Raw genomic sequence first — 26,486 nt, 5'->3', positions numbered from 1 at the left:
ACAAAATAAATCCACATAAATCCTCAGCATTTTTATACATCACCAACAAAATCCAACAGCAAGACATACAAAGAGGAATTCCGTTCAAAATAACTGTTGACAGCATAAAATATTTGGGAATCTATCTACCAAAGGAAAGTCAGGAATTATATGAGCAAAATTACAAAAAACTTTCCACACAAATAAAGTCAGATTTAAATAATTGGAAAAAATATTAAGGCTCTTGGATAGGCCGAACGAATATAATAAAGATGACAGTACTCCCTAAACTAATCTATTTATTTAGTGCTATACCAATCAGACTCCCAAGAAAATATTTTAATGATCTAGAAAAAATAAAAACAAAATTCATATGGAGTCAATTTCATCCAAAGTGTTATGTTTTTAAATATAGGAATGGAGGGGAAGGAAGAACATTCTTTCATCTTTTCTTTATTCCACTAGATTTTATGCATTGTCATGTGCATAGTAGAACACACAAGAGGATTAAAAATATGTAACAATAAATTTTCATTTCAAGAAAAAAACAAACTACATTTTGTAGTCCATTGCTTTTTTTAATGGGCAACAAACTATAAATACAAAGTACACTTGTATTTTCTGTATATATGACAGTGTCCCTGTAAAGATGTGTTAAACCTTAGAATACCATTTTAAAGAGTTTTGATTTTCCTTATGTTTTCACCAAGAATGTTGTCAATTCTTCTTTCCTGATATATCTCATATATGTCTCCTTTTCTCTACTACAATAAACACAACCCTAGTTCATCACTTCTAGAAGTAAACTATTAAAATATTAAAAATTCTTTTTTAAATTTTCCTTGCCTCTACCTTCTCCAATCATGTTCCAAGTAATTCTCAATTTGATATTCCAAAATCCAGGATTTAATCATGTTCTCATCCTGCTCAAGAAAATCCAATTACTTCTCCTTAGAGGTAAAATTTCCTGAATTTTGAAGATTTTCATTTTAAAATCAGATCAACTTCCACCTGTTTTCCAGGCTTATTTCATGTCATTTCCTTTCAGGTGCTTTACTTTCTACCAACTTGAGCTTCTTGCTGTTTTGCAGCTTTTTTTTATCTTTGCTTAGGTTTTTCCTACAAATAGAATTCATTCCAAACCACCTTTCCCTCAGAGAAACATAACATTACAATATAAATTTAGAGGAAACCTTAGAGACTATTTCTTTAGTCCAATCTTCTCCCCTTCTCCCTAGTTTCCTTCTGAAATCTGGCCAAGTTTTACTTCCTCCAGTTGACCCATGCAACTGGTGATAATCTTTTCTAAATTATTGCTTTATATATTTTATACTTAAATGTGTATTTATCCATTTTCTTTGACAACAGAAAATAGACACCTTAAAGGCAGGATTTTTTCAGTTTTTGCCTTCTATCCACAGCACCTGGCACAGAATAGGTATCTGTTAGACACCTGTTAGACACTAGTAATTAGTAGTTACTAGAATAGATTATTCCAATAGTAATATTCAAGAGATGAAAAAGTGGGCAATGTGTTGATCAACGACAACTGATATTTTCTTATTCACCAATTTTCATAATACTACCCATGATAATTGATGATTTGTTCAGACTAATCCTGTCTTTCATATAAGTTGAAAGTAAAACCTTTAAAGTTATGCTCTTTTCAAGATATGTGATGAATAGTGAGTTCTAATCCTAATATTTGAATCTTTGGGTTTGTCAAACACAAGTTTACTGTGATGATTTATTTCTCAATATTGTGTGCCACTGAGCAACCACTCTATTTTTTAGCTAGTACCACAATGTTTTGGTGTGTGTGCTTTTTAGTAAGTTTGGGATTTGGTACTTTGCTTTCTTCTTTCACTTTAAAGAATGATCCCTTTGATATTCTTGATTTTGTTTCTCCAGAAGAATCTTATTATTTTCTTTTAGCTCTATAAAACATTCTTTATTGAAAACTATCTTTGCATATATTTTGAGAGCAAAAAGCTATTATTTTTAAAAAGCAATTGCTTTAGGATCTTTATTAGTTTGACATCAATAAGTAAATTAATTTAAGTAGTTATGTGATTTAGAAATTATTTTTATTTATTATTAAAGTAGTCTTGTTATTTATTATATTGGTTTAACCTATCCATGGCTAATTAATTTTCTCCATTAGTTTAGATATTTTTATGAAAACCAATTTATAATTATGTTCATATATTTACCATGTGTACATTAGCAATGGATATGCACTTATGTAACTGTATCTATTTCAGATAACAGATTTGCTCTAAGATTTTCAAAATGAGGTTAAAATTAAAAAAAATAGCTATCATTTTTTTTTATTTTAGGAAGATCTTCATGCATCATCATGTAACATTTCCACTGATATTACAACATACATATTGACTTTTTTATTTTACAAGTAGCAAAGAATTTGGGTGACAATATTCCCATTCAGTTGCTATTCTGATTCACACACCCCATTATGAGGCATATGATTGGACTTAAAGTTAGTTCATTTAATTCAACAATCATTTACACAGTTCATACTATATATACATTATCATATTAGTTTGAGAATGGGCAGTGACACGAAGTTTATAGAAAACCTAGTTTTTTCCCCATAGAATTTGCAATGTATTAGAATAAAGTAATTCAAACTATCTTAGACAGTGTTAACAACTCTGATTATTTGCTCACAAAAGCTAATCTTACAAAAAAAAAAAAAAAAAACCTCCTGGTTTATGCTTTTAAAACATAGAAAGCACAAAATGTATTTAAATTCCTAAATATTAGAGTTCAGCAGTGTTGCCATTTATTTGGATTGTCATCTTTATTGTCTCTTCATTTTCCTGTGCCTTATTTTCCTGAACTATAAAATTGTGATAATAGATTATGGCTTTTGTACCTAACAAGGCAGTTGTGAGTATGAAGTGAGATAGACATAAATGAGGTCCTCTGGATATCCTGAAATATTCAGGAAACACAACCAATATGTTGATTTTGACTCTGATCTTGATTTTGACCTCAAGGAACTTTAAATCTAGACTAGGATAGAAGACCTGAGATATTTAAATAACAAAATCTAAGTTGTAGAATAAATGTCATTTGTATTGGATATATGTATATATAGTATACAATTGCAATGAATGTAATAAAAACATACATATTAGGTTTACTTAGATTTTTCAATCAAAAAACTTCTTTTCCAACCCTCTCTACCCTGTCACATACTCATCATTATTGTGTTCCTCCCTATACCTTCTTTACTTAAACTATAAAATACAAGATTATGTTAAGTAATTAATCTTCCTTTCATCTATTTTGCATGAATCATGTCACAATTTCATTTACAATATAGTTGCAAAAGATCATTGTGAAATCTGAAATCAAGCAGAATTTTATCATTTCTTCTTAATAATCTCTATGGTAACTGAGTTTATTTTTCCTCTGCTTTTTTTTTTTTAACTATACAAAACTAAATCTACATTTCCCAACAGGCTTTCTGAAACAAAGGGAATAAAAGCAAACATAGCTCCTTGAATACTTTAAGAAATGTAAACTTATATCAATTTATCAGGCTGTCATAGTAAATATAGTAATGAGATATATTACTTAATCCCATACATAGTTCTAGTTTCTATTTTTGTTTTCTAAATTGATGTTCATTTGCTGAATTATTTCCTGATCCTAAATTTAATGAATGAAATACATTGATGAAATAGTTATGATATGCCAAATATCATGCTAAGAACTGGGATAAAAAATAGAAAAAGGAATAGAATTATATGCTCAAGGACCTCATAGTTTAGTCAACATATAGATGAACACTCAACTGCAAGCCTGGTAGAAAGGCCTAGAATACCAAGCATTCAGCAGATCAGAAAGCAAAGTCCTTGGATTATGGAAACAGTAGGTCAAATAAATGTCCTCAGATTTTGCAGTGCTGTAAGTGTAACAGCAGGACATATGGTAAGTCCTAAAATTCCTCCATTTTATGGGAAGAAATCAAAATTGAGAACTCTGGCACAATACCTCATTCATAGTAGACGAATAAATAAATAAATGTTTGGTGATTTATTAGTTGATTGCTTAACATCAATCTCATGGTACCATTTGAGCAGGTAAGAAGCTTAGAAGTAAACCTGGTAGGGTAAAGGATTAAACAGGTAATCAAGGAGAAAAGTATACCCCTAATAAAAGGTCTTCCTATACTGTACCCATAATGAATATAATGAATTATGACAGTCAGATTGTATATGGCTCTGTCAATTCCAAATGCACAGTTGGTGTTACAAAGATTGGAACTGGCCATGTGAAGATGAAAAGGGACTCTGGGATTCTGATTAGTCATTGGAGACTTTGAAAGAAATCAAGTGTGAAGCACAACTGAAATGCACTTCACACTTTTTTCAAATTTATATATTTTCAGGAATAACCTTTCCCTTCTTACATAAACAAAATTCATAAGAACATGTAATTTTGGATTAATAGCATATTGGAATAAAACCAAACTTTATATGGTGCTGGTGCTGCATAGCAACAATATCAAAAGAGTCAGTCTCTCGAAACCTAAGTACAGTTGCCAATGTGAAAGGTTTCAGGTTCTTTTCCCAATGTAGTTGTGTCAGCCTATACAATGCAAATATTCATAAAATTATTTAACATGTTTTTGTACCATATATAGCTAAGTGAGAAAGCACATTCTCTTTGTCATTAGAAACTTCATTGCTAATGAATACTTGGGTTCAACAGTTGAATAGCACCCTTCATTTCCTTTGAACAACCAAAAAAAATCTTAACTGATAACATGATTTTTCTGACAAATTGTAACTTTAGTTGTTGCCCAACCCTTTTGCTATTGTTTTCAGCCTGACAAGCTTTTAAGAGAAAAGCAACAAATACTATTAGTAGTACTTCACACCATAATTATGATAAAGGTTGATCTCCTCAGTTTCTCAATTCAAAACTTTTCAACATCATTCCTTCTCTTTTCCTCTTCTTTTTTCCAGACCTAGAAGATAAAGTGATCCTTTTTATCAAATCTGATCCCTCTTCTTCTGCACTTGAGCCTCTCTGCTCATCACCATTATTAATTGATCTTTCAAACAACCTTTTCTTAGTCCTAATTTTCAACTATTATTTTTCTGTTGCCTTTAAACGTGCCAAAATATTTCCTGTTCTTAAAAACAAAGCAAAACAAAAGCTTTCATTTGACTTTCATCTTTGATGCAACCTATATTGTATACCCTTTCCTTTAATTAATGATGGTCTTATGTTTCTTCTCTCATCTGCAGATAAACTACTGGAAAAAATTTGTTAAATATACATACATATACATATACATATATAGATATATATACACATATGTATGCAAATTTTATACTGTTATTCAGGGATTTTCAGTCATTTCTGACTCTTTATAGCACCATTTGAGATTTTCTTAGCAAGGATGCTGGAGTGGTTTACCATTTCCTTCTACATCTGATGTAGATGAGGAAACTGAGGTAAACAATGTGATAAGTGACAAAGTAAGTAACTTGCCCTAGGTTATACAAGTAGAAAATTAGTAAGATTTGAACTTAGGAAGATGAGTCTCCCTGATTCTAGGTTGGGTTCTCTATCTACTTCAATACCTACCTGCCCTTTCTCATCTTTAAAATGCAAACAATTATAGCACTTATACCATAAGGTTGTTGTGTGGAACAAATGAGTTAAGATGTGCAAAGTGTTTGCAAACCTTAAATACTTATATAAATGTTAGGTGTTTTGTTATTGTAAACAGTTTCTCATTTCACACTACTGAAAAAAAAAAGTATTACTACTAATACTGTTTCTGCCATGTGGGCTCGTTAGCCACAAATGATTTTATTTTATTTTAACATTATTTTTTATTCAGGCCATATTTGAGAGATAGAGAGACAGACAGACAGATAGATCTGAAATTTATTCACATTAAACTATAAATTAATAATAGTGATAAATTATTCAGGTACATTTTAGTCAGCAATATTTTATAATAGGTCTTTCCAGTGTCCTGGAAATCACATTGCATAGGATGTCATTCAGGCATAAAAGAACTGTTCAGGTATATTGATACAGGATAGCTAGAATAAATAATAATCATAATAAAAAATAATATTTATATAGTAGTTACTATGAACTAGTCATTGTCTTAAATGTTTTACAGGTTTTGTCTGATTTGATCCTACCAACAATATTAGAATGTACTATTATTATTCTCATTTTACAATTGAAAAAAATTGAGACAGAGATTAAGTGACTTGCACATGTAGCTGCTAGCAAATGACTAATTCCAAATTTGAATCCATATCTTCCTTATTGCAGGTCCAAATATTCTATCTCTACTGTGCCACCCAGTTGCCAAAGTTAAAATTAAAAATAAACTTCTTTCATTGTTCTAACTGTGGAGTGTGATGCGAATTTATTTTTTGTGGATGGAGTCAATTTGTATATGACAATTTCTTAAGGATTATAATAAAATAAGAAAATTATATTAAATGATATTTTGCTATTATTGTTAGTGCCTTTTCAGTCATTCCATAGCCAATAAAAATTAAATAAAATTATTAGGGAAATATATAGTAAAATAAAGATAAATCATATTTAATTTCACATTTTGTGAATTTTATAGTCTCTGAAGGTCAAATACATGTAAAAATGAGAGACATAGAATCTATAGCTATAGGGAGAACTGGGATAAGCACTTAATAATAAAATCTTCAGATGTCAGTTCTTTCTTTTTGGAGGATGCTGATCTTTCCCTGTGTCCTAAAGATCAGGGCTTCTAAACTCAACTTAATATTATAAAGTTATTTTAATTCCATGATATTCTTTGTTTGCAGTTCATTGCTCTGAATTTTGTGAGCTAGAAGAGTGATGGAGTTGTTGACAGAAATCGAACCACTGAGAAGGAGACCTATGCCACAAATGAGAAAATAAACACATCTTATTTTGAGTCAGTAGTCATGATTGTTGAAAGACATTTAGACATATAGTATGCGAGCAAAGGTAAAAGATCAGAATTAAAAATAATAACATTGTATACTTAAAGCTAAATAGAAACACAAGATGTCATATGGTCCAATGTCCTCACTTTCCAGATAATGAACTTGAAACCCACAAGGGTTAAATGATTTGCCCTACTTAAAACAAAATAGAATTCGAATGTATGTCCCTGATTCCAAATGTACCAGTGTTTTTAATTCATGAATATTTGAAAATGATTAACATAGAGGAATCATTCAATTGACATCTACAGGACTTGATATATTGATATCTACAATCAAACTTTACAAAATTTTTTTTATTCTTTTTAACTGAATATATGAGTTTACCAATGTAGGGAATGTTCAGTGAGGACTTTCTTGAAGGCAATCAGCAAAGTGAAAAGGGAGAGATGATAGAAAAGTTAGTTCTTGGCAAGGGCAACAGCGAATAAAATGACACTGAATTACAAAGACTATGTGAAGGACTTTGAAAGCCACATAGAGGATGTCATATTAGATCCCAAAAGTAATAAGAAGCTACTATAGTTTCAGTGTGACTCTAAGTAGAGCTGCATTTTAGAAGATTACTTTGGAAGCTAAGTGAAAGATGAATTGGTAAGGAAAAGAATTGTAACAGGGAAAATAATTAAGAATCTTATGCAATAATATAGACACGAAGTGATGAGAGCTTACAATAGGGGATGTGGCTGGCTATTTGTGTAGAAGGAAGGTATATCTAGAAGAGATATTGTGACAAGACTTGTAAGTAGGAAAGATAAGTCATTCTCTGACATAGGTGGCTGAAGACAAAAGCAAGTGGTCACCTGCAGATGGGAGCAAAGCAATAAGAATCCACAATTTATAGAGCTCTCATTCTTGAGAATGGAAAGCAAAATTCAGTTTGTAACTAGAAGTTATACTTTGTGACATAGAAAGACCATTGGTATTGGAAGACCAGAGAAATTCACTGGCTAATCAATGTATGAAACAAAGCATAACCGGTCAAATTTATCCATTAACATCAAAAAATTTCATTCTTATCTTGCAACTATATATTCCTTAAAATAATGTGTTGATATGAATACAGCTTACCATCCAAAATTCTTCGCAAGAGATCTCTCTGTAAAAGAAAATGTGGTGATTCTTATTTGTATAATGAAACATTAAAGAGGAGAATTGAAGATTTCTGGCACTGAAATCTAAAGATTTTCTCTCTTGATTTGGAATAATGGCAACAGATGTGATCAATGGAAAATATCTGCAAGGATATTTCCTATTGTGTTATCATTAAGGCAATGATTTGTAGAGATAGAAAATTGGAAGGATCACAACTAAACTAAATGGTGTAACATAGGGCCACAGACAAAGAAAGAGGAGACATCAGGAGGTTTGAAAACAAACTTGGATTTTGCAAGCTTGAGAGAAAATCTCTCTCTCTCTCTCTCTCTCTCACTCTCTCTCTCTTCTCTTCTCTTCTCTTTCTCTCATCTATCTACCTATCTACTTATCTATCTATATCTAAATCCAAAAAGAAGTATGGGAACTAAGATCAAATGTACTTTACATGAAAATAATTCATGTTCTTAAATTAAGAGCTTCTATTCCCTTTCCATTTTCATTAAGATCATAAATAGCATAAAGAATTTTAAGATTTACAAAACACTTATCCTAGTTAGTACTTTACTCATGTATAACTTTAAAGTTGGTATAATCCATTACATATATTTGTTGCTGAGTCTGACTCTTTGTGAATTTATTTGGAGTTTTCTTGGCAGAAATACTGGAATAGTTTGCTATTTGCGTTTTTTATTTTATATTGCAGATGATGAAACTTAGGGTAACAAGATTAAGTAACTTTCCCAATATTGCACAACTAGTAAGTGTCTGAGGTCAGATTTGAACTCAGGAAGATGAGTCTTTCAGCTAGCCCCTGAACTTTATTCATTTCACTCCCTAGCTGCCCATGGCCATTAGTGACATAAAACAAGGCTTGCAAAACACTTATCCTAGTTAGTATTTACTCATATGGTAATGTAGCTTGTCATATTTTTTACACATATGGTACAGTAATCCTCTGAGTTAGATGTTGTTATGAGCTTCATTTTATAGATGAAGAAATTTAAGTTGAGAGAGGTGATAGGACATGTTCACTTAGTTCCAAAATCACACAGCCACAAGTATCCCAAACAGTATTTGCACTCACATCTTCCTGACTCCATATCCAATATTATTCACTATACCATATAGCTGGATTTTGTTATTTTTTTGTATGTATACTTTCACTAGATCCTCATAACAACTTACTCAATCATATAGGAAAGTTCAGGATAATGCTCGACTTTTCTTTTTAGCACCATTAATTGTATTTAAGGGATATCAGAATTGAAGCCCAGAGAAGTGTCTTGACCTCATAAACTCACTCTGTTTCTCTCTGTCTCTCTTTCTCTCTGTCTCTGTCTGTCTGTCTGCCTCTCTTTCTCTGTCTCTGTCTCTGTCTGTCACTCTCTCTGTTTCTTTCTCTCTCTCTCTCTCTCTCTCTCTCTCTCTCACACACACACACACACACACACACACACACACACACACTTCAATTAATTAATGGTAGGATCCTATTACAGGTCTTCCTGACTCCAGGCTCAAGAAGTTTTTCCACAGCATAAAACAGCCTTCATACCACAAAACTTATGCATTTTTTTCTGACTTTCACTCTGAAAATGATTATTGAAAATGGGTGTTTGCTAAGAACAAAACGTTTCTCTAAGAATTCCTGTTCATTTCTTTGGTAATGATTTCTAAGGAATAAAAACCAATGAAGTTAATACATTTGAATTCAATTCTACAATATCCCAAGAGATTGTTGTTGTTTAGGATTATATGATCTAATATTAGTATTACCTGGTATACAGTGATTTGTATATTTTATTATATGTCCTTCCATAGAGCAAAATTTACAACTCATCAAAATGTGTGAGAACAGGGATTCTGTATTCATAAACAAATATATGTAGAGAAGAATAATTTTACTGGGTCCTGAGACACCATACAAGGACATCATTATGGAGGAAAACAAACTTGTTACTCTTTACTGTAGTCAAGATGTCATTTTCTTCACTTCTTTCTCATAAATAATTCTTTGTTAAACATCTTAATCTAAAGGGCAAGGATGTTAACTTTATTCAAAAATCACACCCAAGTGGGTGAAAGTCTTAGGATAACAACACCTTTTATATATTAGGTGACACTGTTTATATAAAACAAGACAAATAAAGAAAGTCTTGGTAATCACCATATTAATATATTGTTGGATATCATATGACATCCAGAGTTGCATGCTTTTAAGAACATCTGCTAATTATTCAAATTGTTAAGAAAAATGAGTGTAGTACTTTATAGAGTAAACTGAAAATAACTTTTAAAACCATCTAGTCTGATTTTTTTATGGTATAGATAAGGAAAGTAAGCATAAAGTCACACAGTTAACTAATGGTAAGGCCAGAGTAAAAGACACTAAACCCAATTATTTTTCTATTATAAAATTTACTTAAATGTGTTTGACCTTCAAGGAAAGAAATGCCAAAAACATCTTTGCTTTACTAAGAAAGTTTGTTCATGTTTATTTTTTTTCTACCTCTTCCTCAGAGCATTTGACTATGACCTCTACAAATTTACTAGTCACTAAAGAATTCTCTTGCTATTACTAAAAATAATTGTTAATAAGTTCTGACTTCTCGCCATAAATACTGTGAAATTTTTTCAATTTTTTTTTCCTATGTGAGAAATAATCAAAAATATTTTCTCATAATCATTTCATGGTTGGGACTAAAAGCTAGGGAAGGTAGAACATTGACAAGATTGTGGAGAATGGAGTGAGGAATAAAGTCTGTCTTCCTGCATTATTCACTGTTTTCCTTGTCCCGGTCTAAGTATCACAGGAGCTGGACAGAAAATCTTAGGATAAATGCAGAGAAAATGTGTTTTTAGTTCTCAAAAACACTTAAGGGCTCATTTTATCTACAATATGGTAATGTGAACTTCCTCATGTTGGCATATTCAGACAGTAGTATAACTAGATTATAATTATTATACAGATAATTAATGGAAAGCTAAATATTTGTTTTATACTAGAACCATATGATTTTTGATACAGAATGGGGAGACTTCTTAACACCTTTAGATTAGCTGTAGGTATGCCTTTTGGCTGAAATGCCTGGAAATGAGTCAACTTTTATAGTGTGATAAAGTAGCAACACATGGTGTGTAAAACAATATACATATGCACATTTAGGCAAGAATTTCCATTTGCTTGCCAGTTGTCTTCACCTGAATGTCTCAATAGCATCACAATTTAACATTTCCACATGTGATTCACAATCACTTTTTACTCTAATCTTCTCTTTTATCTGAATTTTTTATTTCATTATACTCCCAGTCAACTGTACTTCTAAACTCAGGATAATCCTTGATTCTTCCATCTGCTTACTTCCTCCCCCAACTCCCATGTCCAAATACTTGCCAAATCCTGTCTTCACAGAATCTCTTATATTTTCCTCTTCTCTTTAATTTCAATTACTTGCCATATGCTTCAAAAAGTTCAGTTCTCATTCCACCTCCCTATGACCATTTTCTGTCCTCACACTGTTGTTCTACTCCTGCCTCCTCTCTCTCCCCCGAACTCCAATCAAGACCTCCAGAGACTGGGTATCACTCATAATACAGAGTCAAAATTGCTTTTTCTTGGCTGCCACTTTCAGCATATTGTTTTCACCCCCATTAGAATATAAGATCCCTAAGGATATTTGTTTTATTTTTGTATTTATATTTGCAAACATTTAGTACTGATCTTGACTAGTAATAAAAACTTAAGAAAGGATTTTTCATTCATTCATGTTGTAATGACCTAATAATTGTTCCCCTAGTCTCTAAATTAATCTAGCTTCTATTTAGTTGCCCAAAAAAATATATTCCTAAATAACAAATATGGTCACCTCATTTTTCTATTAAAAACCATCGATAGCTCCCTATATCTGTGATAACAGACACTCTTTCCTCATTTCTGATTTTTTCTTTCTTTCAGAATACTTATGCACTTTTAAGTCTTAGCTCATAAATCATACCTTCAGTGAAATCTTTCCTTATCATCATATGTTTTATCACTCTCTTCCTCCTCAAATTGTATTTATCTGTAAACATGTTTACTCTGATTTTCCAGCTGCAGAATATAAGCTCTAAAGGGTTAGGATTTATTTTTGATCTTTTATTCTTCTCAATGACCCCATGTACTTTATATAATAATATAGCTAATGCACATTGTAATTTGAGTTGTTTTCAAACATTGAAAGGGTTTGCAAGGAAAGTTAACTCAATGAGCATTTATTAATCACCTACTATATGCCAAGATTGCACTAAGCACTGGGAATATATCTATGTTTGTGTGTGTGTGTATCCCACATTCCCTGCTCTCAAAGATCTCATTGTCTATTGAAGGGAGAGAACATGCAAACAATTATGCACAAACAATTCAAATGAAGATTTGAAATAGCTCAGATTTATTAAACACTTTATAATTAGCAAATATTTTCTTTCTAACAAGTCTGTGAAGTAGATAGGATATAAATATTATTATATTTTACCCCATTTCTCAAAAAAAAAAAAGAAAGAAAGAAAAAGGAACAGATTCGAAGATATTAAGTTATGTGCAAATCATATTGTTAGTCAATGACATTGTTCAGAAACATCTTGGTTTACAGATTTTAAGTTCAGTGCTTTTTAAAAACCATATTAGACTTCCTTTTCTGCTCCTTTCCTGTACTTTCCTTCTAGTCAATACCTTATCCTCCGTCCAGCATCAAAACAATGATTCACATATTTATGTATTTCAAGGTTTACAATTTTTTTCCCTTAAAAAGCAGTTCTGTGAGATAGGTAACACAAATGTAATTTCTCCTCAAATTATCCCTATTTTGGAAATGAAGAAATTGAGGCTTAGGTTGTCACGTGATTATGGTCACAAATCTAGCAAATATTATAGACAACATTGGAAATCAGACCTTTTGATTCCAAGGTCATGTCTCTTTCCACTGTATCATACTACTCTTGTCAGATATACTTGATAATATAAAATATGGAAATTGTGGAAAATTAATTTTGGGTCAAAATATATTATTTGAGAGCCAAATACTCTTGTGGCACCCTAGACTAATTTTCTGACATTTACATTTCAGTTCCATTTGATTTATTTATTTATGTATTTATTTATTTTTTTGTGGAATAACATAAGACATCCACTATTTCAATAATCACATTTCCTTAGTCTGCCAGTCTTCATAAATGTATACTGTTTACATGTATATGTGAAACACAATGTTGCAAAGAATATTGCTAATTATTATCAAATTGTATCCCTTTACATATGATAAAATCATGATTTACAATAAAAGTAAAAAAGGGGAATGCTTTTAATGATTAAAAAAGCTTATATATAATTTACATTTACCTCAAATAACAAATCCATAAAATAAGCAAAATTTTAAGCAGTAACTATGATCACCATGCATTTCTATATTGTTCTTTAATTATACTACATAGTAATTAAAGCCCTAGGATTTTTGAAATACCCTGTTCAGTTATCGCTTTCATATTTTGACTTTCTCCATCACTATTTTCATATATTGTGTATTGGTATAATAATTTAAAGGAGAATTTTGGGGAATTTTGCAAAAGTCACAGATAAGATGCAAAGAACAACACATGACATAGAAAAAGTTTAGAAATTCAAAAGTACATAAAATACATGGAAAGTATTATATAATCTCAACATATTTTGTCATTTAATACTATAATAATTGAAACTTCTCTGATACAACGGGAGGGCCAAACATTTTTATATAGATTTTTCCATGTCTCTAATCCCATGATGTAGAATATAGAATGATATTTATTTTTGCTTTGACACATCCATAAGTATATGAATTGGCTATATAAATGCTACTAAAGTGATAACCTTGGGGAGTAAAATAAAGCAAAACATTTTCCCTGCCTCAAAGAGTTCATGGTATAATGGAAGAGACAATGTGTAAGACATATCCAAACTAGGATAAATATAGGATAGACAGAATAGATACTGGAATTGAAAACAAAGTTTTTTGGGTAAAAGTTTAGATTTTAATTAGTCTTGAAGGCAGTTAGGGAGACAAGGTGATGGAAATGATGGAGAGAATTTCAGATCTGGATGACAGTAAAAATTCTTAGATTTGAGAGTCAGAGTATCTTGTATAAGGGGCTGCAAGGAGACTCAGTGTTACTAGATTGCAATCCTATATAGTTTTATTATATATATACATATACATATATATATATATATGTATATATATATATATATATATATATATATATATATATATATATATATATTGTTGTGGAGGTGACAGATTAAAATATAAGAAGTATGGGCACATAGTAGAGGGGCAGGATATGAAGAGATTTGAATGCCAAACAGAACTTTTTTTTTTCATTTTTTAAAGCTTTTTATTTTCAAAACATATGCATAGATAGTTTACAACATTCAATATTGCAAAATCTTGTGTTTCATTTTCTTTCTGTCTCCTTTTCCCTCTGTCCTAGATGGCAATTAATGCAATATATGTTAAAGTGCAATTCTTCTATACATATTTTCATAATAATCATGCTGCACAAGAAAAATCAGATCAAAAAGGAAAAAAAATGAGAAAGAAAACAAAATGCAAGTAAACAATAAAAAAAAAAAATTTTATTGTGATCCACATTCAGTCCCCACAGTCCTCTTTCTAGGTGCATATGAACCTCTCTGTCACAAAATCATTGGAATTGGCCTGAATTACCTAACTATTGAAAACAGCCATGTCCATCAGAATTGATCATTGTGTAATCTTGTTGTTGCTATGTATAACATTCTCTTGGTTCTACTCACTTCACTTAGCATCAAGAATAATTTATTTTTCATTCTGATTTTACTTAAATCTTAACAAGTTAGAGCAAAGACTTAATGTTTTTTGTTTTCAATTATTATTTTAATCACAATTGACCTAGGAACTTTCTTCCTGGTACACTTGAATATAATCATTATCTATTCATTTCAGCTTTCAGTATTGTTTTATTTTATTTACCTATCTACAATTAAGATAATATTGGAATTCTTTAGTCTCTTCTAACTAAAGGCTACTGACTCAGGCACATAAGGACAGCTACTTTGTTTTTTTTTGTTTTTTTTTCATGTCCAGAAAAGTAAAAAGTCAGTGATGAAGGAAGAGTTTCAAAATGAATGGATTACTTCAGTCCTGGAATTCACTGATACTCAACATGAGATGTAAAATTGGTTTGAAGGAGTAGATGCCATCTGTACACAAAGAGCAGCTTTCTACTGAACATTGAAGTAGTTAGCCTGCTATTGAAGAATAGTATCATATCTCTAACTGCTCAGTCTACTGAATGGATAACAACTAACTGAATGGTATTAAGTTTTGTTCTAAGGACTTATGAAATATACTGAAGTGATAAATTCATAAAATATACTGAAGAAAAATAAATTTATTGCTTACCATCACCACCAGCAACAAACACATACACTCATGAAGAGCATTTAATTGGTAATAATCAAAAACATGATGAGAATTTTGAATGTGAATTATTTCAATCAGTTAATATAACCAAGAACTTTTCTTTGTCTATATAAAAGATTTTAGATGATTTAGAGATTAAGGAATTTTAAAGATCTTTTTCAGGTGATAGTTTATGGATTAGCACAGACAAAACTATAGCAAAGAAATGAAATGAGATCAATGATATGGTCTTTAAAAATAAACAAACAGACCTAAACTATCCAACCAGATAATAAACACAAATGAAAACAAAACAATTTTTTTGCATTAAAATTTTGGGAGATAAATTCTTGTAGATCAAGCCATATGTCTAATTGTATAGATATAGCATCTGATTTTTTTCCCTTCCCTTACATTTGATTTTATAAGCTTCAATTGATGTGAGAAGAATTTTGATGATCAGTCCCCTAGAATTGGGACAGGGAAGACATTAATAATGAATGGTAGACTTGTCAGGGTATAAGATTTTATGTAAGTATGCTGTATACATATATACATTCTATTGAAACTATTCAAGAATGCATGACTATGTATAACAAAATAAAGTTAAATTTTAATGAATTTAATGGATGAAAAACATAATGGTTCAAAGATCACAAAAGATAACCTTCAACTTTTGTTTACATACATGTAAATGCCTGCATATGTGCAGATAGTTTTAATTATTTGTTGGTTGAAATAGTTAACTTAAACAGTGTTAATATATAACATAAGGAATGTCTGAATACATGGGAAATGATGTTTATGATATGTATATATATATAAAGGCCTAGAGAAAACAATAGTTTTATTTTACAACTATATATACTTTTACCACAATCAACATTATGTTCAGATATTAAAATATTCTCTATACTGGTATTATCATTGTTTCAATTATACAAGTCAAAGGTAACTGGATTCACTACTGACCCATATACATGCATGCACAGAAGTGATTAACCTTCCAAAAGGATTGAAATAATATTTGGATGAGAAAAGAACACAATCTGTGTTTAGGCCAATAGTTTAAAGGATCTTTTTAATGATGTAAATAACTTTTCTTTCTCTTTTTTTATTAGGTAGAAAATGGTCGAATGTGGACATCCACTGTGAAGACTTGGAATCAGACACTCACAACTTTATTTTAAAAATATCAATTCAGGATGTAAATATGGTTTGACTTTTCCCCAATGGGTAGTTAAACCATGGACAAACTAAAAAACTCATTTTGGACTGTTTTTCCAAACGAATCTTTGACTTCCTTCTTCAGTGCCCAGTAAGGGATTATAGTTGTTAAAGGAAAGAAAGAAAACCCTTGAACTGGAAAGTTATCCTACAATGAGAATTACGAGTACATCTTGCATCTGTCCAGTCCTAGTTTGTCTCTGTTTTGTGCAGAGGTGTTATGGAACTGCTCACCACAACTCCATTAAGGTGACCAGGAATCAAACCAAACACATAGAAGGTGAAACAGAAGTCCACCATCGCCCCAAACGTGGATGGGTATGGAACCAATTCTTCGTTTTAGAAGAGCATATGGGACCAGATCCTCAATATGTGGGAAAAGTAAGTCTCTGAAGCTTGAGGTGGGCCAAAAAAAATGGTTGTGAGAAGGGGAGGGGAAGAGGAAAATGAATTGAGATATATTTTTTGGATACATGATACTGCCAAGTCAGTAAGGGAAAAGACTAGACACAATGGGTCATTGTTCATGATATCTTATCATGACAAAAACTGTCTTATGGAATATTTCTTAGTTTTTTTTTTCTTCCTTATATAAATCAATAGATGTTTTTGAACTCATAATTTCATGATTACAGGAATACTCAGATTTATATTTTATTAGAGGAACTTACTGTTTTTACATAAATTATACTTGTTTACTACACTTTTCCCTTCCTAAATCACTCACTAGCTACCAATAGTTATCTAATACATTTAATAATATTTGAAATTAGACTTATTTAGAGCTAGCAAATCTGAATTCATAAGAAAAGGGAATTATATTTTTTAGTATTTTTTGTTTCTGCAGAGAGTATTCTATGATTGCACTTGTGTGTATTATCCCAGTGATAGGGTGGTATTTAAAATACTAATGCATTATGTATTTTAAAATAATGAAGTTGTGGAAGAATAAACTTCAGATTTTGTTTTGCCATCTCAAAAGAATGCTATTCAATAATTACATAATTTTCCTTTCTTTAAAGCAGTGTTTACTTTTAGTACAAAATAAGTATAGTAATACATAAAAAGTGATACTTCAAATGGAGACATAAATTCTGATACAGTAGAAAAAAATTAATTATTATCAGGAGACCTGTGTTGGATGCCAGTTTCTAAATATTAGGAAAACAAAACAACAAATCCTTGTGATTTATATCAAATAATTTAATTTCCACTTGTGAACTGTGCACTCTAATCCTTCCCCTATTCCCCTCCATCAGTTATGAAAAAAGGTATCAGATGTTTTGTAAAAGTATAAAATGTTTTCATTATTATTTTGGGATTTACACATTTGATACTTTAGGACCCCAAAACAGCATCAGGAATATGTTTTCCAGTACAAAAATGCATGTGTGGAACAGGAAGGATACTGAATGGGGAAGGTTATCTCAGCATCATTCCTATCTCTTTATTCGCCTAGTATTCCAAGTATTTCCCAGAAAAAAAAAAAATTCTAGGATTAGAGTTATAATTGTCAATGTTTACACTTAGGAGATAATCACTTGAGAAGAGACTAACCCTCTGAGGGTGGCAGATTCACCACAATACTTCTAGGGCACTGTTGGAAAGGTGTATTGAGGTGGAAAAGAACAGGATGAAGCAGCTGCATAAATGTTGAATTGACTTATGATCCTTGATATATAGGTAGGGAAAAAACATATCAGCTCCCCATTTAATTAATTATTCTTACTGTCATTGAATCCTAGATCATGATAAAGTCATCAATTTATGAAATTCCCAATCTCTAACTCTAATGATTTCTAAATTTTAATTATTTATCAATCCTATACATATATATGCATATATATGTAACTTGATTTTCCTTTTTTTTCTTTTTTCTTCCGCTAATCATACTGTGAAATTCTTGAGAACAAAGATTGTCTTTTGCCTTTTTTATTATCATCAGCACTTAGCATACATAGTTCCTGACACATACTAGGTATACTAAATAAATGTTTATTAATCCATGGATTAAAGCTGGAAAAGACTTTAAAGACCATCTAGTATGCAATGTTCTCATTTTACAGTTGAGGAAACTGAGAACCAGAAATGCTAAATGGCTTCCCCAAGGAAGGTATTGTGATTCTAAATCAAGTATTCTGAGCTCAGGTGTGTCTGTATTAGAAAAAGACATAAAGTGCCTCTAGCTCCCATCTGACTTTCAGTGCCCTAGAATAATACTGATATGATCTTTCCCTAGTTACCATTCTGACTGGTATTTCAGTGAAGCTATATTCATTATTGCATAGTATGTGAAAATAAAAACTAAAATGAAAATTTATGCAATCATAGAATCTTGGAATTTTAAGGAGCTTCTGAAATCATAATGTTGATATGTATTTAAGTAACAGCTAGCATTTATACAAGGCTTTAAAGTTTCCTAAATGTCTATTAACATTATTTCATTTAGTCTCCACAGTTAAGTCTTGGAAGTTAATGATATTATCCCCATTTTACATTTGTGAAAACTGAAACAGACTGAAATTGAATGACTTGCCTAGGATCATATAGTGTTTAAGGCTAGATTTCAACTCAGGTCTTCCTGGTACAGCATTCTATCCACTCTATATTGTTATCTCCTCCTATGTCTTAGACAGCTTCAACAAGTAACTATTTTTTCTTGAAAACATCCAGTATTAGGGAAGTCACTAATTTACAATGCAAAGTAAATTAGCCTTATCTCTATTTAATAGAAAGTGTTCTCCTATGCTTTGTCAAAATCTCTCTGAAACTTCCATCCATTGATACTAATTCTTCCCACTGGGCTCAAGCATTACAAATCTGATCCTTACCTTCCATTATTAAATCCCTTGAATTACTTGAAAATGGCTGTTGTGTCACCCTCTAAGTACTTTCTATTCTAATCTCAGTTTCCCCACTTCTTTCAGATAGACTTCAAAAGACATGTTCTTGAATTCCTTCAACCATACTGTTCACCTTTCTCTAGATTTATCACAACCTTTCAGTCTTTCTAATTTAAGTGTGATATTTGTAATCCAGATGTGGTCTGACCAAGGCAGAATGCAAGATGATTGTTGCATCACTTGCCTTCTACACTGTTTTCTACTTAATGTAGTTTAATTGCACTCTTTACCTTTAAGATTTTGATTCATATTACTGATACAGACAATTCCAAGTTTGTGACGTTGTTTATTCCTTTCTTTGTTTTTATCACATGGACTATTTATTGCCTGGCTCTGTTGCTTGTTTTCAGTATGTTGAGCTACTGAGATTTTGAACCCAGAACTATAAGTTGGCATTGTTCTTTATTAAATTTCAATTTTGTTTTATGAGTTATTTTCATTCCAGAAGTGAATCAAAGAAATTACATAGCATTTGATGTAGCCCATTGGGCTAACCTGTCAAGCTTCTTGGATATTCATTTAATCACCTCGCCTCTTAAATGTTTTCTTTCCAATGTTCTATTCACACTAACCCTAGTTAGGTAAGTGTTCTATCTATGTTGCACAGTTGTGAGAACTAGATTGTATTTGGAAGACAAGGGCTTTAAGGGAAATCCTGGTACATACTATCTATATATGCATTGGGCCCATTTTTCTCATCTGTTAAAAATTGGAGGTGAGATGTCTCTCCTACTTTTGAATCCTACAATCATCCAAGAAAATAATGAATAGGTGAAAAACAAATCCTTGTTTATTTTATTTATCTTCCATATGGACATCAAACCATTAAACAGAGTAATAACTACAATAATTACAGAATAATAGCCATTAGGTTACTCAAATTCTTTTCTTTTCTTTTTTTTTTTTCCCATGGATTTTTGTGTTCCAAAGTAGAGACATCTAAATCTAATGTCCTTATCTTAAATCTAAATTTTAAAATCTAAAGTTTTATCAAAGAGACTTCTCAATAATATGCCAACAAGTGAACCAGAATAGAAACACCATATTTTCTCTCAATTCCATCTTAAGTAGACCCCTTAGATAATATTCAAAAGAGGGAGAAATGGGAGAAAAAATATATGTTCTTTTCAAAGATATCACATTAAAGTAGGAAAGGATTCTAGAGAACATCTAGGCCAGCACATCCATTTTACAAATAAGAAAACTGAGGAAGAGAGAATTGTTGAAGGTTGCACAGGAGTTAAGCAGGCATAACCAGGACTTGAATTTAAGTTATACTTAGGGATATATTCCCTGTGCTAATCTTTTCTCACACTGAAATAATTTACAAACAATATAATAATGTTCAATATTACTGTTTCATATTAAAGTATGAGTAATGAAGTAAAAAAAAAAATCCAGGAAAATGAAAACAATCTGATTTTCCTTCTCCATTTATGTTTATATAGGTGTTTGAAATTCTCAAAAATATTTAATCTTCAAGAAAGTATCCTTTTTTCCACTAAAAAGCTTAACATGAAGACAATAGGAATTAAAGAATAATAACTCAAAATAATTTTATAATTACTAAAAAAGAGTGGAGTACTGTTATCTATAACAGATTATTAAATATAATGACAAATACATCATTGAAGAACTCCTTCATTTGAACTAAAATATTTTAAGTAAGTGACTACCTACAATAATTTTGAGAACTTTATCATTTCCTAATCCTCAGTTAGAGATTTACATACTATATAATTATATTTGCCTGAACTATTAATTAAAATCTTAAGCTTTGATATTCTACATAGGTGACAATCTCTTTTTCTGCCTTTACTATTTTTCTTGACCTTTTACTAGTTGACAGCTGACTTTGTGATTAGAGAGTTTATTTTGTTGACATTGGTTAATAGATTTTGTCATTACAAAGTTAAGTATGCATCCCTGCAGCTAGGATATTCAGTTCATTTTATAAATACAAAGATAAGTAAAATGATGAGTAGCCAATAGATTATTTTCAAAACTTGGCAGCCAAATCTGATCAAATATGCAGTCTAGCACAGAGGGATATCATGGATTTGTAGCACTGCTGAAGGACTTTGCAAATAATTGAGGGATTAGAGCAAAGAAAAAAATGAGAACACAGTTGCCAGATGACCAGCAAAGATTTCCTTTGTTTTCAAAGGACATAGCCATATTCAAAATTCAATAAGCAATTAACATTTTTACCTTAAATAGAATTTTATCTAATTGGTCATTATCAATTTAAAATTTAAATTATATATAACACATTATTAGCATGAATGCTAGTACAGCATAGCTAATATCTTATTAATAATAATCTAGCCAAAAGTCCATTAGTGTGCTATAAATATCCCTTTATAATTTTCATTTGAGGAATCACTTGCCATCATTACACAAATATAGTACATTCCTGCCTCTGGACTCTTTGCTCACATTCTCTTTAGAATTCCTCCATCTTCTTTTCCATCCCAAAAGATTGTTTTTAAAACTCTACCCATTCTTTAAATTTAAAGGCCACCGCTTTCAAGAAAGATTCCACTATGACATATCCACTTGAAAATATCTCTTCTCTCTCCCATGAAATAGAAGTGAATAGCAGAGTAGATTTAAAAAATAAAATATTACAATATGTTGTTTACAAGAAACACATTTGACACAGAGAGCATACAGAATCAAGGTAAAAGACTAGAACAGAATTTATTATCCTTCAGCTGAAGTAAAAAAGCAGGGGTGGCAATTCTGATCTCAGATGAATAAAGTAAAAATAGATCTAATTAAAAGTGATAAGGAAGAAAGTACATGTTGATAAAGGGTACTGTAAACAATGAAGTAACAATGATATTAAATGTATATGCGCCAAATGCACACAAATTCCTAGGGAATATATTAAGCCAATTACAGGAAGAAATAGATAGCGAAACTATATTAGTGGGGGACTCATCCTTTTCCTCTCAGAATCAAACAAATCTAACCAGAAAATAAACACGAAAGCAACAAAGGAGGTTAATAGGCTCCTTGATAGCTTAGATATGGTAGACCTCAGGAGAAAACTGAATAGAGACAGAAATGAACACATCTTTTTCTTGACCATACACAGGATCCACATAAAAATTGGCCATGTATTATGGCATAAAAACCTCATAATCAAATACAGAAAGCTTACTTTTCAGATTACAATGCAATAAAATTATATTCAATAAAGAGGCAAGAAAATTTAGACTGAAAACCAATTGGAAATTAAGTAATCTAATTCTAAAAACTTAGTAGGTCAAACAACAAATCATAGAAACAATACATAATTTTATCCAAGAAAATGACAACAATGAGAAACATACAAAAACTTACGGGATGCAGCCAAACCAGTTCTTAGGGAAATTTTTATAGCTCTAAATAGCTTCATGAAAAAATAGAGAAAGAAGAGATCATTGAATTGGGTATGCAACTAAAAAAGATAGAAAAAGAACAAATCAAAAAACTCCAATTAAATAGCAAATTAGAAATTCTGAAACTCAAAGGAGAGATTAATAAAATTGAAACTAAGAAAACTAGTGAACTAATTAATAAAACTCAGAGTTGGTTTTATAAAACAACAACAACTACAACAACAACAATAACAAAACCTTTGGCTGATTTGATTAGAAAAAGGAAAGAAAAAAATCACCAGCATCAAAAATGAAAAAAAGGTGAATTTACTACCAATGAAACAGAAATTAAAGCAAAAATTAGGAGGTATTTTACCCAATTGTATGGCAGAAAATCTGACAATATAACTGAAAATGTCTCTTCTTTCTACTAATTTTGCTTCTTGTGTTTATTTTATAATCCTGTCTTACCCTAAACTTTTTTTGGTCAGCTGATTTGTACATTTATATATCCAATAGTGTGTGATTTATGACTACCAAAATTCTTCCTAAAGTTATTCCATTATTTATATTAAGACTGATTTATGAAATTAAATGAAATTATTAACAAGATAATATCTCCTATAACAAACAGTATATATATATATGGAAGAAGAATGATATTAGAGATAATTGTGATGTTGTAAAAATATTAGGGATAATTGTGATTTTGTATAAACAGATGACATCAATAAAAATTTATTTTTTGTACAAATAAATCCCCCTCAAATTTAAAAGTTTCCAATAGAGAATTCAGGATTCAGAGTCCTAGTAACATGTAGCACTATGCAAGTTGAATATGTTTGCTTTCTATGTATCCCCACAGGAAAGTAAATTTACAGGCCCCTGGAAGAGCAATGTCTTCCAGACTGCCAAATCTGTTTCCTATTACTGCCCAAGTCCCCATAGCTGTCTAAGCAGACTAAGCCACTCTTGTAAATATGTGACCTATTAACGATGCTCCTCAGCTACACCTAACAAAGATCCAGAAATGAAAATCTTTGTCTTCAAAATCCTTGCCACTGCCAAATTCTTCAACCTGAAAAATAGTTATGATTTTATTGGCATTGGTAATATGATTATGATATCAAATGACACTAAAGAAGATGTACTATCACAGGACCTTTCCATGTTAGTAGGACCTGAAATCTCTATGAATTATATTCCCCTATTTGAATGTTAATTGCTTGATAGCAAGGACCTTCTTGTTGCTGTAGTTGTTAGTGTTTTTATTTTTGCTGTTGTGTTTCCCCGGCACTTAGAACAACAACAACAAAAGCTTTGCACATAGTAAATACTTATTCATCCATGTCTTCAGTCAATCTGTTAATAAACATATATTTAGCACTTATTATGTGTCAAGCTCTGTGCTAAATGCTGGTCATACAAAAAAAGTCTTCAAGGAACTTAAATGTTTAATGAGTTAACAAAACCCAAAAATGGAAACTGGGAGTTGAAAGAAACAGTACTAGAATATAGGAGGGGGATTAATGAAGAGTTCCAAAGAACTCTAAAAGTAGGACATTCTTTGATTCATTCATTCATTCATTCTCCTCTTCTCACTTATACTCATCCAATATATCCAATAAGCTGCCAAACCTTATCATTTCTACATCCATAACATTTCTCATATATGTCATTCTCTCTTCACTGATGCTTCTGATGAGGTGCAAATGATGAGGTTAGTGGTTGAGATTTGGGGTGGGAATCCCCTCTGGTAGGCGCAGGTCCTATGTGAAAGAATTCACAAACCCAAAAAGTCTAGGTGGCAAAAGAGATTTATTGTTGTCATTGAGAAGCCAACTTTGTTAGGAAGACAGACTTCTTAGTAGGTACGGTCCTGTCAGGAAAATAACAAGGGTTAACACTGAGAAGAGAATATTGCCACAGTGGGCAAGAGTCCTGGCAGGCAGCTTTGCCAAGAAGAGAGCTTCCTTGGCGAACATTATCCTGTTTCAGACTTCTGAAAAAATTTGGGGTTCAGAGTTGTCCTTTATTAGCCTTCTGAGGCTTGGGGCGTCAATGTTGTCAATGTCCAGGGCTTAGATATTTAATAGAAAAGAGATCACTTATCTTAGGAGTTTAAGCTATTGGGAATGGTTCCAGACTAATCTTCAACTCAATAGAGGGTGCAACTAGTCCCCTGCCAAGATTTCCAACTGAATGAAACCACTTAATTAGAGTTGTCTGGGAAAGGGGATAGCCTGAAATCCCAAATCATCCTTCTTTTACAGATTAAAGAGGTCAAAGTTTCAGGGTTCATTCCCATCACATCCATCATACTAATTTGGGTTCTTTACACCTCTAGTTTTAATGCTCAATCTCTCTAATTTATTCTTCACATAATGGACAAAATGATTTTTCTAAAGAGCAGGTCTGATTATGTCTACCCTTACTCAATAAAAGCCTTTGACTGGCTACTAACTTTAGAATCAAATATAAATTCCTTTATTTCACATTTAAAGCTCTTTAAAACTTGGTTCCTTTTTGTCTTTCCAGTCTTCTTATGCATTACTTCCTTCCTCATACTCTACTTTCTAGCCATAGTGGCCTGCTAGCTGTTCCTCACATACTGTGTTCTATTTCATGTCTCTACACTTTTTCTAATAATTGTCACAAATATCTGAACAGCTTTCTCTGCTCTCTTCTGCTCCTTAAGAAATGGCTTCTTTCAGTGTGTTTTCCTTGTTTACATTTCATTGTAAGGATGCTAGTTCAAAAAGAATGAATTTACCTTAGTTTATATTATAATGACCAGGTATAAGGAATAATAATAGTAAAGTGAAGTGCTCAACATATTAAGCCATAAAACTAGCTTCTCAGTGACATCTTGGAGCTATTTACAGTGGTGAAATTCCTAAACAGCTACCTGGTTTTCTCTCACATCTCACATCACAACTTGCCTTCCCACCCCTTTTTTTTATTAATTCCCTTTTGTACTTAACCAGCTATCAAAAGCATCACAAAAATAAAATCTTTGCCTTTTGATTTATAGATTTGTTTGAGACTACAAATTATTGTGAAATGTCTTGTGACACTGACCTGGAATGCCAATATTATGGGGAATCATCCCTTGCACCCCGTTAGGACTTAGTGTTTTGCTCATTATTTAGATTTAAAAATATTATGAAGAAATTTTTTCACATGGAGAGTAAATTGAAAAGTATACACATAGGTATTTATACATATGGGTGTGTATGTATATATAAACACATGTATATTAATAGTATATGTATACATGTAATAAATGTATACACATACATGTATAAATGTAAACATAGTATATATACATATATATGTATAGTACACTATATAGATATAAACAGACAACTCTAGCTCTAGGTCTATTTCAAGATAGACAGCCAATTATTTAACATTAACCAGCACACCCCTGGG

At 31.3% G+C, this 26,486-nt stretch overlaps 1 protein-coding gene across 1 annotated transcript in view; it reads left to right on the top strand.

Moving 5' to 3' along the window:
- Nucleotides 1-26,486, top strand: part of CDH18 (cadherin 18) — a 518,729-nt gene that overhangs the window by 57,044 nt on the left and 435,199 nt on the right. Inside the window, exon 2 of the mRNA XM_051969876.1 lies at nt 16,675-17,161. Within this exon, the coding sequence (XP_051825836.1) occupies nt 16,934-17,161 (228 nt within the window). The 5' untranslated portion in view covers nt 16,675-16,933. The remainder of the gene's footprint in view (nt 1-16,674; nt 17,162-26,486) is intronic.

Source organism: Antechinus flavipes, chromosome 1 (assembly GCF_016432865.1).
Source record: "Antechinus flavipes isolate AdamAnt ecotype Samford, QLD, Australia chromosome 1, AdamAnt_v2, whole genome shotgun sequence".
Lineage (NCBI taxonomy): Eukaryota > Metazoa > Chordata > Mammalia > Dasyuromorphia > Dasyuridae > Antechinus > Antechinus flavipes.
This window is presented reverse-complemented; position numbering and strand designations above follow the sequence as displayed.